Below are 14790 nucleotides of genomic sequence, written 5' to 3' on the forward strand. Positions count from 1 at the left end.
TGAGTTTCTCTAGATCTTGCTGGGACATTAGACCTTTAATCCTGGAAATGTTCTTCAAGTGATGGAAGACCAACTTTGTAATTGTCTTTATGTGTCTCTGAAGGTTCAGATCTGAGTCGATCACTACACCCTGAATTTTTGCCTGATCTCTAGTTTCCACATGTAATAAGTGATTGATTTGGTCAATGATTGAATGGGTTCATGTAATGTAAAGATGTGCGTCATCTACGTTTTAAAGTGTTGACATCATGCTGCACTTTTAATGCCAATCACTTCCATGGGTTCGTTGGACCGACTCTTTGTTTTCTGTGTGTTCTTCTCCATCCTCCCGTCTCTCTGGCTTTGGTAACTCTGGATGGTATAACTCACCCACCGTCTCTCTCTCTCTCTCCATGTGTTTTAGAAGTCGGGAGAGGAAGAGGAGAGCCAGCTGAGGAAGTCCTCGGTGGAAATTTGCTCCGCTTCAGACAAGTTAGCCGACACAGAGCCTACGAGAAAGGTCAGTAGCCACCCCTAAGGGTCATGACCCTCACCTCTATCCTTTCTCACACCTTGTGTTCGCTAATTCGTAGCGGACACAAGGTGCTCCGTTCTGTTGGACCAGACTCTTAAGCCACTCTCCCCCCACACTCACTGAGTTAAAATGAAGGCCGTTCAGTGGGACTATATTCTCCTCTGATGCGCATCGTCTCAGCTGATGCCTAATCCCTAACTCACATCTCACACGTAATAATAATAATAATAATAATAATAATAATAATAATAATAATAATAATAATGCATTTTATTTGTAGGCGCCTTTCTGGACACCCAAGGTCACCTTGACATAAAAGCAAGCAGATTATAAAATACATACCGGTAATAAAAACAAAACAAAAAAACAAGATTTATAAGAGAGTACAAAGATAATTAAAGGCTGTATGCTAGCTCAAACAAGTGGGTTTTGATGTAGGTTTTGATGTAGGCATGCATATTACACCATGGCTCCTATGAGAGAGATGTGCAGCATATTCCCGTCTCACTTTGCTGTTTCACTGTTCATCTGGTCTGCACTAGTTTCCCTCACAGATCAGTAAATTGGTATAGAACATCTCTAACCATAACAGTATGTTAAAAAGACAGTGTTTTGGTGGTTTTGTGTCCTATTTATGCTGTTCTTATCTTTTTTATTCTTTCTTTCCCACAGGGGAAACCATCCCCACCGGCTCTGATGTTCAACCGTCTTTTTACGGACATCAAGGAGGAGCCAGGACACCCCACCCTGGTCCATCCCAGGTACTGCACCTCACCTGCCGTGATGCAATCTGAAATCTAGAAATTTCCCATTTCTGCACCGTTATGTCTAGTATTGTTTAGTTCAGATACAATGGTATGTTTGTAGTAGACCTCTGCCATTTTACTCCCAGTTGCCGTAATATGGCCGTCCATCCGTCGTTCTCTATTTCTTCTTCACTGCTTCTCCTTCCCCAGACAGTTGCTCCAGTCTGTTTAGTTCTAGCTCCATTTTAGGTAGCACGGTAATCTCTCCCAGATTAAAGCCTGGAATTAAAGGGTTTACGGAGCCACTGCAGCGTCTGACTGCTTCCCGCGGAGACTCTCGCAGACGTCAGGCTAGACGAATTAGAGGATGGGAGGGAGAGATTAGAGCCACGATCACCTGGTGGCATCATGAGATTTCACATTTACATGTGCAGACCAGATTAGAGCACCAGTTTAGAGCCAGACGAGGTTCAATTTCGGTTGTCGCAGGGATCCACTAGAGGGGCACGCGTCTAATGCAAGCCTGCCTTGCATTATTCAATCAGGTCTCAGTTGTTTTAAGTGACGGAGCTTCATATCCCCGCGCAGGCAGACAGGCAGCGCTTCATTCCCATCCAGAGGGAGAGCAGGAATGTCTTGGTTGGTGGAGTTTTGAACAGAGCCCCGCTGAGCTGTCAGGCTTAACCTAGTTCACTGCTCCAGCCTCGGCGCTGGTGGGGGGAGGGGCCACACAGATGAGTGTTGACTCAGTGGCTTCGGAGCATCTCCAGGCAGTATCTGTCTCCCCGTTGTGCGCCACTACCTGGAAGTTTGTGATAAGCCGAAGGTCTGTTTGGGCTGAGATCCTGGCAACACACGATAAGGAATATCCATATTCCACACGGCGTTTTGTTTAGCCCCTGCTCTGAGATTTATCGCGCTGCTTTGAGCTAAAAGAGATAGCAAACAGAGATTGTTCTTTGTTTCAGACGTGTTTGTTGTAAAGGGCAACACAGCATTCTGGAGCCCATAACTCTTTGCTGTTTATAGTTTTTGGCGAAATTGCTGAAAGGAAACTAAACCACCTTTATGAGGCCTAAAGCAGAAATGGGGGATATTTTTAAACACATTACAGAGTCCTGAAAATACTCCTGATTCTTGCACCTTTTTTTCCTCTACATTTTGAAATCACAAACTTACATGTATTTTTACATTTTACATAATAGAACAACATGATTGTAAACTTTTTTTTTTTTTTTTACAAATAAATATGTTAAAAGTGTGGCATGTTTGTATTCATCCCATTTTTACTTTCATGCCCCTAAAAATAAAGCATTTTGTCTTTTGAAGTCACCTCAGTAGTAAATAGCATCCATTATCAGTGTTAGCTTTAATATGATATAATTCTAAGCTTTTTAAGGTCTAGTGTTTAAGGACATAGTTGCATTTTTTAAATAAAACTTTTAAATTCACCAAAAGGGATTGGAAAACCTGGTAGTGGCACCATCATGCTGTGGGACTACTCCAAATCTACTGCTTTGTGTTTCTGTCACATGTAATCCTGATAAAATACTGTAAAACCAAAGTATTGTATCTTTTAACTCTTCACCTCTGTTTTCCAGTTATTACCTGTACACATACGATAAGATGGTGGCTCCCAACGTTTCTCTGAGGAGGGAGGCGGAGATGAGCCCCGAGGTGTTTGGCGCGCTGCTCAAGCATCACTACAGCCGCAGGATGCTGGGCCACGAAGAGCCACCAATGGGTCAGTAGGAAACGCAGCGAACTGTGAACTTACCTGGACAAAAATCCACTTTTTGTTTAAAAATATTTTACTGGGGACAAGAAGAGGAACATCTACACACTTTATGCTTCTTTCTTCTGCAGAAACATGCTGAAATAAAGCCAAGGTTTACAAAAACAAAAAAAATTAAATTAAGGCAGTCTAAAATCTGAAAAATGCAGACTAATCGGAGTAAAATATTAAGGCCCAAAATAGTTGTAGTTTTAATTGTCTTAAACAATAATTTTATTGTTAATTTATTGCTAATTTTAGTTATTGTGGGTAAAACGTTCATTTATTGCACTTGGGGGAAATTAAAGGTTGATTCTTTCTGTTGCTGCAATGGAAGATTTAAGTTTATTTTAAGGCTTTTTACACGTCTCTATCACAGGTGTTAATATGGAGGGTGTTTCAGTTAAAAACGCCCAAAATTTTCTTTTTAGATGAAAAAAATAAAATAAATAACTTACAGATATGGAACTCAAATAAATGTTGGATGAATGTACCATATGTTCAAATCCGTAAGCTGTTGACTCAAATGATAATTATGAAACTAATAAGCTGATGAAAACTCTTAATACAGAGTACATTTATTTTAATAGCAGTTAGCAAATACAAGAGTGAAACACAGAAGGTTCATTAATATTAATTTGATCCAATTTAATGATAAATAATTTCCAAACGCAGTTTTTTTTTTTACCCCATTAAATAAATCCTTCATATTTAATTAGAACTCCTTTGCACGCCTATTGGACACAATCTGATGTGTGTCTGCTATAAATACGTGACATCAATACAGCGAAGCAGCAGCTGTTTGCATGCAGCATAAGCATAAATGACAGGCGTATCAAGTTCACGCAGCTCACTCCGAGCTGACACATGCTCAGCAGCAACTTCCAGGACTGAAAACTCTGCAGTCCGCTCCCATGCACAGAGCCACTCGTTGACCTTCGGATAACAACACTGCGGGCTGCCGCACGTCTGACGCGCTGGTGACCTCCTCTTTCACGCCGTGCATTCATATATACATAAAAAAAAAAAGAAAAGGACGAATCAGAGGAACGGTTTCAGTCTGTCGTTATTAACGCGCTGTCTGACTGCCAGGCTGCGTGTTTCTCTCTTTCACTTTCCGCTTTCCAACCAATCTGTCCTCCTTCCCTCCATCCTCCATCTCTCTCTGTTTTCCTGGCAGCCGGCAACACAACCTCTCTGAGCCGACTCTCCGTCTGTTCCCATACTTCTCTTCTTCCGTCCATCCATCCATCATTGTCTCTTCCCTCTCTGGCTCCCTTCATCTCTCAGTCTGCTGTCAAATCCTCCGCCCACTCCTCTCAGAGTGAGCTTTTCATCCTTCCTCCCTGCCTTTTTCCAGACCAATCTGGATTTTTCTCCTTTAAGACGTTGTAGAAAGTAGGCCGTGAACTGCCGTAGTGCAGTGTTCCCCTTCCTCTTTACCAAACTGCTGGTTTGAATAGAGGATCTAATATTAGCTCTGTGGCTTTGAATCAATTTGAATAATGATTTGTGCCAGAGATTAGCATCCAGCCGAACGTTTCCCGTGATGCACACACCTTAAAGACCGCAGTCAGGGGAACAAGCCGCAGTTTAAAAAAACAAGGAGATGCAGCGGAGCAGCTCACCTACACAACTCACCTTTATTCCTGTATCTGTGTCTGAGGGCAAACACAAACAGAAATTGTGGGCGAGTGTTTGGTTCCTCGGAAGAAGTGCGATGTTTTATGAGGTTGTGTGAGGGTGTTACTAAGCATGTGCACACCAACATGACTCGCACTTCTTGTCTTTCAACCGCTTCCTCTGCTTTTCTTTTCATCTCATCTTCTCTCTTCCCGTCCTCACTCTCTTCTCTTTCTTGCCTTCCTCAGATCTCCACGCGTCGCCTCCTGTCACGGCCGGCACCGAGGAGGCCAAATCCCAGAGTGTGGCGGCTGCTGCCTTGGCCACTGAGCGGGAAAGCCAAACCCAGGCAGTTTCCATGGAGACGAGCAGCCCGTGCTGCAAGAAAGCCACCCACATCCCCTCCCACACTCCTCCTCCGGCATCTCTTCCTCGGTCTGCGTCGATGCTGTCGTCGGAAACGGAAGCAGCGTCTAAGGACATGAGCGCCGCCGTCGCCACGGCGTCGGCGGTCGGGGGTGTGGAGGACGACAAGGACAGGATCGTCGTGGAGATCATGCAGATGTACAACAGGCAGCAGGAGAAGCTCAACTCCACCCTGCAGAAGCAGCTGCAGCTGGAAATGGTGAGTTGGTGGATGGAAACAGAAACGAGCTGCAGATAAACCCGACTGGAACCGTTGTTGCCATCATTAAAGGCGTCGTTGACGTGGAGATGACACCAACTCAACCTCCACCCTGCCTTCTCTCCATCCAAACACTTGCATTAGGAAATATTTTTCTATTTATGCCCACTAATTTCCCATTCTTTTTTTTTTTACAAAATTTCACATACACTGCAAAATTATTATTTCCTGAACTTTTTAAAGTCACAGAAACAAACTTCAATGTGTTTTACATGTCCAGCTACATAAAACTCATTCAGAGCAACAAATGATACTTAACCTATTGTGAAGAGACAAATTTATTTCATTTCATTGTTGAAAGTCCAAAGAGCCATTTGCGGCTCCAGACCCGCAGGTTGCAGACCTTTGGGGATAGTTCAACACAAAGTACATTGTTCAAAGTTCGAAGCCTCATTGTGTAAAAATCTTAAAAGTGTGGTGTGCATTTGCACTCACCATGTATTCAAGGTCATCAACCAGAACTACTTTTCTTGCTGTGTTTAGCTCAATCTCTGGCCATCTTCCCAACAAGCAGTTTCTATGTCCCTCTTGAAGAAAAACATCCCCACAGCATAATGCTGCCACTTCCATGTTTCACAGTAGATGATATATCATAACACATTGTTCATTTTTCTCCACAAATAGTTTTATTTTGCTCTCATCTGACCAAATATCTTCTTGCACATGTTTGCTAAACAACTTTAAACAAGAATTATGATGCAAGTCTAATAATTCTTATGCTAATAGACTCTCCCACATGAACTGAGGATCTATGCAGCTCCTGCAGAGTAATCTTAGGCCTTTCAGTGGTTTGTTAGATTAATCCTCTCCTATTCAGCCCATTTGTTATTTTAGTTCTTCGATTTCTGTATGATGGATTAACTGTTATTTAAAACATAAGACACAACTCTCATAGGAGGACATAATTGTCACTAATGTTCGCTGATTAACCTCTGCGGGTTTCACAAAGCAGCTGCATTTACTCTGAGATGTCAGACTTCAATTATTTAGGCACATCAGAGTAAAAGTGGACAAAATAATCCTATTTTATCTGCAGAAATGATTGAACGCTATGTGCAAATACAAGTCAGAGGTTACAAACACAGTTTTGGATTCTGTCAGGTTTTGGGCAGCGGTAGAGGCACAAAGTCTAACCTCCCTGAGGAGAAGCTGTATTGCAAAATATTTCTCCTGCAGGCTCAGTGTAGGGGTTCGTTATTATCACCGTTACTCAGATCGTTCTTGTCTTGAATTCTGTGCGTCCAGGAGCTGGAGGCGTTGCGTGGGGGCGAGGCAGCGAGGCTACGGGAGCTGAGCGCGGAGCAGCGGGAGCTCCGCAGCGAGCTGGAGGCGGTGCACAGCGAGCAGGCGCGGCGGCTCGGACAGGCCCGCCAGGAGCAGCTGGAGCTGGAGAGCCGTCTGGAGCAGCTCCGGCAGCAGGCCTGCGCCTGCGAACCCGGGGCCCAGCGGCAGCAGGAGGCCCACTACACCGCTCAGGTAGGAGCTCTAAACGCATCACCAGTTCTAAATAAGTCACACTGAATTACAGCAACATAAAACTTTGTTTTATGGGCCTTTTTTTTTTCTTTTTTACCTTGAAAGCCTTTTTTTTTCTTTGGTGTATGAAACATATTTCACTCTTTCTTCTGTAGTTATGCCAGATATTGGAGATGTTTGACCAGTATTATTGGAACTCTGAGTGTTGTGTAAGAATATAAAAACACACTCGCGGGATGCTGTTTGGGTTTCCAGGAGATTAAACCTGGAGACAGACTGAGTTATGTTGGCCTGAGCTCAGCGCTGCAGTTTCACATCCAGCCTCACCAACACGGCTTTTAACTCCACTTCTCAGCAGATTCTTGAAAAGCTCCCAACTTTATCTCCTCATCTTAGCTGCTCTAGAAAGAAATGAAGTCTGTGGACAGACATGCAGCATTAGTCTTGTTTACCATGCAGAGATACTTTCTAAACAGAATTACATCACTGTCCGTTTCTGAGCTGTGAAATATGAGCGCTAATGGTAAACAGTCCCAGTTGCTTCACCCTGAATATGAATGTGGCTTAACAGTGAAAGTGCTGCTAAAAGCTGGATTTCTGCTATGTTATGTTACAGCTTTATTACTATTATAAGGATCTAAAGCCATCTTTTGTGGATGTTTTACCTCATTTGGTTTTAGTTAAGTTCTGCGGAAATCTTGAATAAAATAAATGAAATGTGTATCATGTCTTTTCATTATTAGTTTGATGATTTACATGTCTTTAATCCATTTGCATGTTGAGGTCAGCTCCTTTCCTGTAATAATGATTGATTCATTGGTTACTTAGTTTTGTCTTCATACAATATATTTGCATTTGAAACCAGACCAAAAATGTTTGGTAAGATTTTGTGTAAATGTTGAGCAGTGGGTTTTCTGCGGCGTTTGATCCTAACCTGACCTCTATCTCCATCTCCTCCCAGTTGTCGGAGCTGCGGCAGAGGCTGGAGCGGGCCGAGGCCGACCGGCAGGAGCTGCAGGAGGAGCTTCACCGGGAGCGGGAGGCACGGGAGAAGCTGGAGCACACCATCGCCCAGCTCAAGCAGCAGATGGCCCAGTCTGGCATGATGGGAGGCAGCCCCTCTCCCCCTCTCACCCCCGCCACTGGACCCCTGAACGCCCACTCCCCTCTCTGCTCTTCCTCCATGGGCGAGGCCCCTGTGGCCGGCCTGAAGTAACTGCGACATTTTCTTCCCGTCAATCGCCAACTCTACAGACACAAACAATTCAGCCTGACCCTCTGCAGGCTCCCTTTCTGATCCCCGTTTTTAAAAGATACATTACAAGATTTATGATTTATATATATATATATACACACACACACACACACACACACAGTATTTAAAGATTTTTTTGGGGGACATGTATGTTTGATTTAATTTATAGTTTTTAATAAACAGCTGCTTTAGAGACAGGAAGTTCCATCACTATCCTTCCCTGCCTGAATCATCGTCCTTCCTGCTCCCTGGTTCCTGGAGCTGAACACTCTGAATTTTGGACTCCACCGTTCCTTGCTGGTGACACTTTATGCTACTACCTGGCACGGCTGCCGGTACCTACAGACTTTGTATACATGAAGCTCAGATCCTCAAGACTCAGCGAGTGGAGGAGTTTAAAATGACATCTCTCTCTATATATACATATATATAAAAATATATATTTTCTTTTGGAGTCCTTATAAACACAAATAAATATAATCATGTTAAAATATTAAGTCTTTATGGAGGAAAAAAGACCTTTACTGTACAAAAGCAGACATTTGTCATTCGCAGATGTTGTAGGACCTCATGAAAATGCCAGTAATGACGCTGATGTTGAAGTGACTGAGTGTGACCTCTCCCCAAAGACCCTCTACACTTCTTGTACTTAGCTATGAAATGCTACAGCCTGGAGGGCAGATTGGTTTCCTCTTCACTCGACCGACCAGCTGCTGGTCTTCCTCGGTCTGGGCGCGGGTCATTCAGACATCGAGCTATGCTAGGTTTTTAAAACATTCCCATTTTTAAAACTGCTAAAATTTCTCCGTCATTTGGTTCCTATGGTTCAAATCCTTTCATGACACCACAAAAAGTTGTTGAGTGATCAGAGTAAACAAAAACATTATCCCTCTACCGAAAGTAGGCTACAACTTTTCAACCGTTAGCCTGGGCTTTCTCCCATTGGCCTGGATTTCTTGTAGAATTTCAAATCGGCCAATCAGCGAACAGAAGGAGACGATGACGTCGATTTTCTGCGCTGGTTTAGTAATCTGCCTTTAACTTTAGCAATGGCAGCGGAGGAAGTGAACGTAGCCGCTCTGTCCATGTCGGCCACGCTTCCAAATATTTAGTCAACTTCTCTCTTTGCAGTGGAGGATGGTTGTTTACAGAGCAAGTAATTTCCGGTAGGCGTCAAACTTTAGCAATTGAGTACAATTTAAAACTTCAGCAGAGTCTACCCCTCCAGTTAGCAATGGTTTGAAAATAACCAAAGGTCCACTCGCTGTGTACTGGCTTTTGGGTTTGTAGAACTTGAAAAGTCATCCTCTGACCAATTAACTAGATATTTGAAAGCTTTTTATTCACTAGTGAGTCTATGAAGAGAAGAATGACAGCAGCAACTAAGCTTACAAAGTGCTTATTTTAGATTTTTTCCTCTAATCTATGCAATAAAACCAACGTAACAGTAAATACATCTTATAAATGATATAGCTTCACGGGAGTTTGCCAGTTTTCTATTAAACATTGATAAAATCCTCAAATCTCACCACACCCAACCAGGAAACCGAGTTAAAAAAAAAACTAAGTTGCATTTCTTGTCTAATTTAACACCTTTTTTTAATTACTACTATTAAAACCTTCAAGCCACGGTATTTTTACTCACCCTTTATCACACCCTGATCTCACTCCGGCCCATGCTGTAGTTTGGACACAGGTGTTTTTTTTTTTCTGCGTTACCATGACGACGCATGAAAGAACCCGCAACGTGTCCGCGCACACAGGACTGTGTCGGTGCGTCGCAACCATCCGTGCGGAACGGTGGCCCCTGCGTTCCCAGCAGATGATCAAAGCTGCAGGCTGTCACGGCTCTCTGAGCCTCTCTCTTCATTGTTAGACATTCTTGCCGTCTAAGAATGCGGGTCGCAGGTGAAAGCTGTCGGTTCGGCAGAGTTTCGGGTTCTGTTTGCACTTATTCACGAACAGTGTGAAGCTGTGGACATTTAGCACCGAGGCTCGCTAATGGCAGGCTGGGTGGCCCCGACTTAGATGGAGCTCCCCCTCGTTTGAGGCAGCTGTCGATGTCGGGGGGCCCCTCTGGTGGACGACCCACATCCAGATCAGATGCCCGGGAGGAATCCCATCATGCCCAGGCTGAAGCGCTTTTTATCGCCACTATAAAAAAGATCCCTGTGAGCGTCTGTGCGAGTGCGTGCGTGTGTAAATAACTGTGTAACGGGATCGTCCTCGGCAAAAAAAAAAAAAAAAAAAAAAAAAACTGAGCTTCTTTTATATGCATCTGCTATTAATGCAAATTGATAAGACATTCCACTGTGCTCCATCCTGTTCGATGCAGATTTTCTTACACAGCCTCCCTTTACAGAGACCGACCGGAAGGAGCGGACAGAGAGCAGGCGGAACAAATGTACACTCTACTGTTGTTGCATTGAAAACATTTATTAAGATGATGAAAGAAAAATGTTTAACATATAAACGAAAGATTTATATTCACTTTGTAAATAAGGTAGTCATTAATATATTAACTGTTCTTATATAAATAATCTATAAAAGGTTATATGATTTGGACCACAGCTGAGGCTGCAGTGGGTCTAATTGTTTTGATTTCTTTAATTAAAAACAAACAAAAAAGAAAAAAAAGAAAAAGGACTCTTCTGGAGTGGATGTGGGGGAATGAAGTGCATGGTTTACTCAGACATCAACTATAAAACTAAAAACTAAAAAAATATATATATACTTTGTTACACACTTTTACTCCACTTTCAGAACCGACGCTGTTGTTTTTATGGATTTTATCATGACAGATTTCCTTTTTGCTATTTGAACCTTCTCCCTTAATCTAAATCAGAAATTTGTTCAAGATGACATTTTGGAGAGAAAAAAGAAAAAGAAAAAAAAATGTTTGCATGTTTTGCTGCCCTTCCAAGTTTATGTCGCCAAGTTACAATCTGTTTATTGTTAGAAAAAAAAGACTGAAGATTTCCCTCAGATTTTTAAAAAGGCTTCTCTGCATGAATTATTGAACATGTGCAAAGTTTTATCTCCCTTGTGGTTGAGAGGCTGGCCAGAATATGAAGTCACCGTATGATCATGAAGATTGTAAACTGTAGAATAATTTGGTCTGACTATTTTTTTTCTCCACACTGAAATCATGTATTAACCCATCAGATGCTAATCAGTATTACTTTTATTCTCCTGTTTGCTTCTGCAGCAGAAAATTCACCCAAGAGTTTTTTTTTTTGTTCTGTCAGAGGAGTTTGCATTGTAACCACAAGTGGGCGCTGTTTAGTCTTTTTAAGTGTGCATCTATTACTAACCAGTAGGATGGGAAAAAATCCCTTTTAAGATGGCATGCTGGGCCTTTCTTTGGCTTTTTGCAGCGCTTTGAGAGCTTAGATGTGTTTTGTACAGTTGTGAATTTTGCCAAACCGATAAAAATGAAAAGAAGGAGCCTGGAAAATGACTGCAGGAGGCTCAGATTGACAGTCGAAGGTGGAATTTACGCAAAAATAAACCTAAATCTGTTGCTTTCCCATCAGTGCTGTTTGAAAACATGAAACGCAGTGTCTGTGTGTGTGACCATTGCATACTACGTTGCCAATACTACAGTGTGATGAGACTTTTTTGTTCTTGCATGAATTAGAGACACTGTTCTCCTACCTCATGTTGTGATATAAGATGTTTTTTAAAGCAGAGGACACTGCATCTCTAACTGTTGAGCATCATTATTAAATGACATACCTGTAAATGCTTTTAGCCGATTCCTCGGTTGTATTTAGTGTTTTTTTGTTTTGTTTTGTTTATTTCTGGATTTTTCCCACCCTCTTTCCTCCCTGATTTCAGAACCTGTAAATAAATCCTGTATAGACGATGAACTTGGATCAAATTCAAGTAAAGTTCTGTAGTGTCAAAACGAGCGTCGTCTTTGGTTTCTTTCATTTTCATTTTAATCAGACGAGATGCCAGACCAGGTGTAGCTTGTACAGAGAGAAAAAACCCCCAGAGAAAACACAAAGTTAAAAGTTGAAATAACAGAAAATATTTCAAATCGGAGAGTAGTAGAAGAAGTAAGTGAGGAAAAGTGGTCAGCCTTTGGCAGTGTAAATAGACAGCGCAAGAAAATCTAATTCCTGATATGTGTCAAACAAGGCCGTCTATAGCAGAACCTTTTAAATTAGTTGTTTAAATATTTTATCAATCTAATGAAAGCAGTTTTTTTTATCTTTATGCTATCAAATTGCATTAATGTGAAAAGATGGTCTATATCATTTAATTTAAAGACGTACTTATCTATTACATAGGGCAAATTTTTCACTTCCATTTCAGCTTTCCTTCTTCTGTCTCAAGTCCTGCATTTTGTCTTGTGCATCCAGGCTAAAATTAACTAAAACCTCCTCTCACAGAAGCTGTCTGCAGAAACGCTGCCAAGCCCTGCAGTAGCTGCAAGGCCTGACAGACTGCACATAAAACAATCTCTACCAGGAGGCTGTTGACAAAGCAGAGCCAGGCAACGTTCCGGTCCAGGTATTCACACCGGGAGAAGGAGGAGTGAGGCCAAGAAAACCAGGAAAAATGTCATTGGAAAACATGTACTGAGTATGTTGAGCTCAACGTCCTTTAGGCTATAATGGGGTTTTTTTCTTGTTCAGTCGCTGCGTTTCTATTACAAATGTGTGCAGAAATTTTTCAATGTCCCACTAATATAAAAAATAACATTAAATAAGAAATGATTAAAATCACGGGTTAATAATTTTGTTTTTTCTATAAATCATTAAAACAAACACATTTCTCCAGCTACTTCCTGTCATTCTTCTTCATGGTTTGCGCTTGTGTTAACATCTGGTTGTTGATCACATGACTCGTGTGATGCAAAGAAAATAGTTTCCATTGCAATTTTGTGAAATAAACTAACTTTGATTCAGCAAAAAAAAAAAAAAAACACTTCCTTCAATCAGAAAAACTGGAGATTTTTTGGAAATTGGCACGTTTTAAGCTAATTTATTTTCGAAATGTCAAATTGCGCATCTATATGGTTAATGGAAGCACAGCTACTGACAACAATGCAATGCAGAATGATGCTTCTTAAACTTAGCGCTTTATTTTGAACGTCATATATCAAAAGGAGCGGTGTTTCAGCAGCTCTCGTGGCCCAGGAGCCAATCCAATACAGTCTCTTTCACTGTGAACATTGTGGTTTGTGAAAAACACTTCTTAGGTAACAGTTTTATACATCTTGAACATACATCTTTCTGATTATTAAAAATTAAGCTAAGGTTTAAGTCAGAGCTTAGCTTAAAGTATTAGGAGGTGAGTTTCTGATGACCTAAGTGGGACTCCAAGCTAATACCTGGGATCAAATCGAGGCGATCTTAAATGATAAGTTTTTATTAATTAGATAAATATAGGTTAAGCATGTACTGGGTTCAGCCTATTGCTTGTCTTTTCTTCATATATGTGTTTAAGTAGAAAACTCCATGCGTCTGGTTATTTTCAATGTTAAGTATTTTGTAATTGTTAATATTTTTTCTATTATGTATTATTTATTGCATGTCTGTGGATGATGGATGCTGTATGTTTGTTTGTTTTTCTTTCTTTTTGCTTTATTGTTGAAAAATAATTTAATAAAATTAAATCCAACCCAGCATAAATCCAGAAACTCCTGTTTACCATTGTGATTAAAGAAGCCGTTAACCTATAAACTGCAATACCCACAATGGCCACTAGGTGCTGGTTCAGTAGAAAGCTAAGTTCATTAATTACAAGTCAGTAAAGTAAAGTCTACCTCTGCCTGGATTCTAACAGTGATGCTATAACATAATATAAAATATTAAATTGGCAAGAAACTCTTTCTGTATGTTTTGATATATATTTTAATCTGTAAAATAGAGCTGATCAAACTTTTTTATATGCAATTCTTGCACTTTTTCAAACAAATAGCAAACTCACCACAGTGTGCCAGTGAACTTATAGCTGTATTCTGTGGCTTCCTTGCTATTTAAAACATTTTTAAACTGACAGCAAAACCAGGCTGAAATCTGGCAACACACTCATCATTTTCCTCCAGGATCCCATTTAACCTTATTTATTTTTGGGTATAAAACACAAAACTTAAACTCATGTGCAAACCAATACTCGCTCAGAAACCATGACACAAAAATTTAAATGCGGCAGTGGGAGTGTAGGGAAAAAGGTGAACTTTTTCTTTTGTTGTTGTTTTTTTTAAAAGCCCCTGATAAGAATAGGTAATTTACCAATTTAAATAATATTTTTTTGTACGTAGATAAGAAATTTACTTATTTTAAATCTTGATTCAATTAGTTTCAGTAAATGTTTACAGCTGCTTGTTGAACACTATCAAACAAGGGTTTCCTATTAATTTTATCTTATTGAAATTTGAACTGCTAAAGTTACAAATAAAATGTTTTTTCAGAAATACTTGGAAATGTGAATTTTCAGCATAAATTTTTAAATACAGTTAAAATAAATTTATATACCCCTTAGAGCTTTTAAGATGTCATTTTTTTAAAATATATGTTGTTGGGAATAAATTATAACTACTACACATTATTCCCACTTAGAATGACTAAAATCAAACACGGTTTACACATGATGACAACATCACAGCTTGGCATTTTGTGGGAGTTTTGCCCTTTTCAAGCCTCAAACATTCAGCTTAGTGTGTTACTGACTGCTGAAATGAGAGTGAACACCAGGGGGAAG

At 40.8% G+C, this 14790-nt stretch overlaps 1 protein-coding gene across 1 annotated transcript in view; it reads left to right on the top strand.

Moving 5' to 3' along the window:
- skila (SKI-like proto-oncogene a) overlaps positions 1 to 11831 on the top strand; it is a 33900-nt gene extending 22069 nt beyond the window's left edge. The window contains exons 2-7 of the mRNA XM_016677271.1: positions 404 to 499; positions 1187 to 1275; positions 2862 to 3004; positions 4906 to 5282; positions 6588 to 6818; positions 7780 to 11831. Of these exons, the coding sequence (XP_016532757.1) occupies positions 404 to 499; positions 1187 to 1275; positions 2862 to 3004; positions 4906 to 5282; positions 6588 to 6818; positions 7780 to 8034 (1191 nt within the window). The 3' untranslated portion in view covers positions 8035 to 11831. The remainder of the gene's footprint in view (positions 1 to 403; positions 500 to 1186; positions 1276 to 2861; positions 3005 to 4905; positions 5283 to 6587; positions 6819 to 7779) is intronic.
- The last annotated feature ends 2959 nt before the right edge of the window (positions 11832 to 14790 follow it).

Source organism: Poecilia formosa, unplaced genomic scaffold, assembly GCF_000485575.1.
Source record: "Poecilia formosa unplaced genomic scaffold, Poecilia_formosa-5.1.2 Scaffold151, whole genome shotgun sequence".
Taxonomy (NCBI): domain Eukaryota; kingdom Metazoa; phylum Chordata; class Actinopteri; order Cyprinodontiformes; family Poeciliidae; genus Poecilia; species Poecilia formosa.